This window comes from Papaver somniferum, chromosome 7, assembly GCF_003573695.1.
Source record: "Papaver somniferum cultivar HN1 chromosome 7, ASM357369v1, whole genome shotgun sequence".
NCBI lineage: Eukaryota > Viridiplantae > Streptophyta > Magnoliopsida > Ranunculales > Papaveraceae > Papaver > Papaver somniferum.
Genome location: NC_039364.1, coordinates 127,264,951 through 127,268,901, shown reverse-complemented (window position 1 = coordinate 127,268,901; position 3,951 = coordinate 127,264,951). Strand labels below are relative to the sequence as shown.

At 37.0% G+C, this 3,951-nt stretch overlaps 1 protein-coding gene across 1 annotated transcript; it reads right to left on the bottom strand.

The window, feature by feature from the left end:
- Positions 1 to 256: 256 nt before the first annotated feature.
- LOC113298376 (protein OPI10 homolog) lies at positions 257 to 3,726 on the bottom strand. The gene is made up of 3 exons (XM_026547102.1): positions 3,417 to 3,726; positions 2,859 to 3,334; positions 257 to 678 (listed from the first exon to the last, which is right to left on the bottom strand). Exons 1-2 carry the CDS (start codon positions 3,517 to 3,519, stop codon positions 2,871 to 2,873), a joined length of 567 nt encoding a protein of 188 aa, XP_026402887.1. The 5' UTR covers positions 3,520 to 3,726; the 3' UTR covers positions 257 to 678; positions 2,859 to 2,870.
- Between the last annotated feature and the right edge of the window lie 225 nt (positions 3,727 to 3,951).

Sequence of the window (3,951 nt, the reverse complement as noted above, 5' to 3'; positions counted from 1 at the left end):
TAATCGGTAGACAAAAACTCTATACTAAACTACCGATTATAGAAGGGCACTTAGGTATTCTCCGGAAATTTGGATTATAGAAGGGCACTTAGGTATTCTCCGGAAATTTGGACATCGCATAACCGTGTCTATGGGTTGGGAAAAAAAAAATCACCCCTAATTCTTTCAAGATCGCCCCTAATGACGCCAGGTTAAAATGCAGAATAGGAGGGCATATGATAATCTCAGAGTTAGTGTTCATAAGTGAACTTCAGGGTAAACGCATAATACATGGTGAATTTGCATATACCAAACATATGAAAAAAGAAAAGAGAACCATTGTCACTGCACAAAGCATTGTAATGTATTCACATTTCAGTTTTTCCAAGCAATCCATCTGCATCTCAACTGATATTTCCCTACTTCCCAGTTCCCTACTTCTCGCAGATACTAAAGACTGCACGAACCAATAATGCACGAAAAGACAAGAACAAAGCACAATAGTCTATTCATGTTAGGAATTGGGTTTTGAAATAGCTGATATTCTAGGGCATCTAAATTCGGGAACTGTTAAACAAGTACAACGTGATTCCTTCACCAATACTTTAACTGCAAGGGTAAGCACAAGAACGCATATTGCAACGTGATGCTCCATATAAACACCCCGCTTTCCCCTTTCTTCTGTTCATGAACTACAACCTACAGCAAACATAATACACAAAAAAAAATTCAGCGCTCAGTTAAAAGGGAATAGTCGTTGGGATCAAAAAACATCTCAAATCAAGCATACTGTAAGCAAAACCTAAAATTGAGCCGGTTTCTAACATGCTGAAGTTAAAAGAAAGAATTTGACACCGTGTTTCCTTGCCAGAAAACCCACTTTCTACTGTTCACGAACTACAACATACAGCAAACCTAATACATGAAAAATTCAGTCATTGGGAACAAAATACATCTCAAATCAAGCATGTCTTTAGCTTCATTTTGTTGAGAATCAATAACAACCCTAAAATTCAGTCTATTTCTAACATGTTGAAGAGGTTGATTTGATACCAGAATTTTTTACGCTTACTTGTACTTATGCAGCTACGCTCCATAGTCATGCGAACACACCATGGATTTGCAACCAAGAAATATCATGCATTCGTAAACAACAGGGATCAACACAATCTTTGTTTGATAAGGGCATTAGTGTGTCCATAACAATAACTCAAATTGATTTGAAGAAGTTTTCTGAGTGTGAAAACCAAAAAGAATCGTGCCTTCTAAAGATGAAGACTCCTCTGAAAATAGCAATAATACAAGACCTCAGACCAAGCAAACGAAAAATACTTTTATGGTGCCTTAAAACTTTAGGTTCACTAATTTTAGGTTGGTATAAGACCTCAGACCAAGCAACCAACATACTTAAAAATACTTTCTCACTACACCATGTCCCTTCAAAAAGACACTACCGCCTTGTTACGACAGTGCAATTCAAGAAAATTAATCAATTAAAAGTGAACCGTCAATATGTTCAGCTAACCGCACACTAAATTATTTCATAGTTTGCATCCTAAGACATCACAAGACAGGGAACAAAAAACTACCAGAAATGAGTAAAAGAAAATGTAACACAAGTCTCGGGATCTCACTCCTGATTAGTCATTACGATTGTCAAAGGCCAGACCCCTATTGGCGCTCCAGAAAATATTTCTACATTAGTTTCTATGTTTTTTAAGTTTATAGAGAAATCAACAATCATATATGGTAGCCTGTGGCCTTGAGGCCTATAGGTATGTTGTGAAAGACTTAACCTTGTTGCAATGAAACATGAGGCGTTGTAGATCTCATACGGTCAGGGGCCTCAACTCCATTGGACAAAGAATTTGAAGACCCTTCTTGAACTGCTGATGCTTGTGCATCCATCTTTCTGTCAGCAGATTCCCATAAAATCTTTACAAGTTGCATTTTCTGCTCATGTTACTATGAGCTGTTCCAATGTCCCTGGCAATTTATAACATGCTTGAGGTGTTCTGGTGTAGCTCATGATGGTTTAGTATGCTGCTTCTCTAAACACCTACCCTTATACCAACCCCAGTCTATTTTTTGTCCCTGTATGAAGGCCTAATGTGGTTTCAGAACCCCTGACTCCACGCATGCACAGATCTTTTGTACTTGGATTTCCAATTAAGATCCTTTCATTATTATGCAGACCTGAATACGACTTGCATTAAGTGATTACTGAGTATAGCATGATAGCTAGAACGTCTGGACATGCTTCAAATATGGAGTTGTTAGGTCTTCTGGTTGCCGTGCTCTTGCTAAGATGAGAAGTAGTTGAACTAAGGATAAGTGGTAAGATAGGAAACTTATTTCAATGCGATGAGCTGCCGAGGTCGAATTTGCACCAACTAATTATGTGCACATATTCAGTCTCTACATATTGTTATATGGTTTCTTATAATCATAATGTCCACAACGTTTTGATAGTAATATGGCAACAAAAATGTGAAATGGTGGAGATACCCTTAAGGACTTAAAATTTTAAGTGAGAAACTAATCCCTTATAGTTGTTCAGTCAGGATAACATAATTTGCCTACGAAATCTGGAAGGCAGAAAATTGACTGTATCACCATAGGCTCATTCCTCTAGATTCGTTTAGCATAAGAATTCCCAATACTTGTAGCACAATACTCTAAATTTCCAGTAAACAAAACAGCCTAAAACACATTCAATAAAGAAAATATAAAACAAGAGCAAATATGTTTCTTCAAAATCAATTTCTATTGCCATTTCATTGTAAAGAACAATTGAACAACAGCAAAACAAAAAACTTGAGATAAGATAATATCTGAAAGAGTTAAACGACAACAATGAGTAATGTAAAAATTAATACCTCATAATGTTGTCAAAGTACAAAACCCTTCAAATAAGAAGGATCGCGTTTTGCTCGTTCTTGAAACTTCTTAAACCATCGATCTAAAATATCCATAGGAACCACAAGTCTACTCCCATCAACACCACAAAATGATTGCATGAAGTTAAAGAGATTTTCCCCAACTTTAAGAGCCAAATGTTCAATTCTTTTCTCAGCAACAACATCAAGAGAAGGCAGAGAAGAAATATCTTCAACAGAAACACCAATTTTGGCAGAAAGAGGAGGAGAATCTGAAGCAGTAAGTTGCATATGAGCACCAGGTTGAGGCCATGAAAGAGAAAATACAGCTGAAGGACGAGAAACAGTAATGGCACCACAAAATACAAAAGGTGAACCAGGAGATTGTATGTAAACAGCTAGGGCTTTATCAGGTGGTAAAGATAAACCATTCAGTAAGAATATACATATCTCTCTTATATCATCATACGCCTCCCCTGCGCAAAATAAGATTATCAGCAATTGAAATTACTTATATAAAATACTAGTAATAATAATCAACCGAACTACAGTACTTACCAACGAAAGTGTTCATATCCAGGATCCAATGAAAAGTATCGATTTGGGAGAAAGTCGAGATGTCCATCGGAAAACTTCGATTTGGGAAAACAACTCCAAACATTTTCTTCTGTTTCTTCAAACTCTAAACTGATGAGACTAGATTTTCTAGAGAGACGGGTTGGTGTTTATAAGTGACAGTGAAAGATCGGTTTATTTTTGGGTTGTTTTTATGAGTAATTCGTTCGCCGGGGATAAAAGAACTTTCTAGTGCCTGCTAGAATTCAGTAGAACTAGGATGGATTCAGTTCTTTTTGTACAGTTGTTTTAACACCGGGATGCCATGGGATTGTGGCCTAGCCTTAAGATTCTTTTTGTGGGTATCCTACGCGATATTCCTCGATCAAGAATTAAATTGTCCGAAAAGTTACTCTAGGGCCCTACAGTTACTGTACTTTTGTTTTCTTTGCCTAGGGTTGGAATATAAAGGCAAGGGCGAAACTTCAACAGAATGTCTGAAAGAGAAGAATTTATGAGGCCTATTTCTATGCACATG

Coding starts and splice junctions, on each gene's coding strand:
- LOC113298376 (XM_026547102.1), bottom strand. CDS start 3,519: ATGTTTGGAGTTGTTTTCCCAAATCGAAGTTTTCCGATGGACATCTCG. Junction 3,335..3,416: donor GGATATGAACACTTTCGTTG/GTAAGTACTGTA, acceptor TATTTTGCGCAG/GGGAGGCGTATGATGATATA.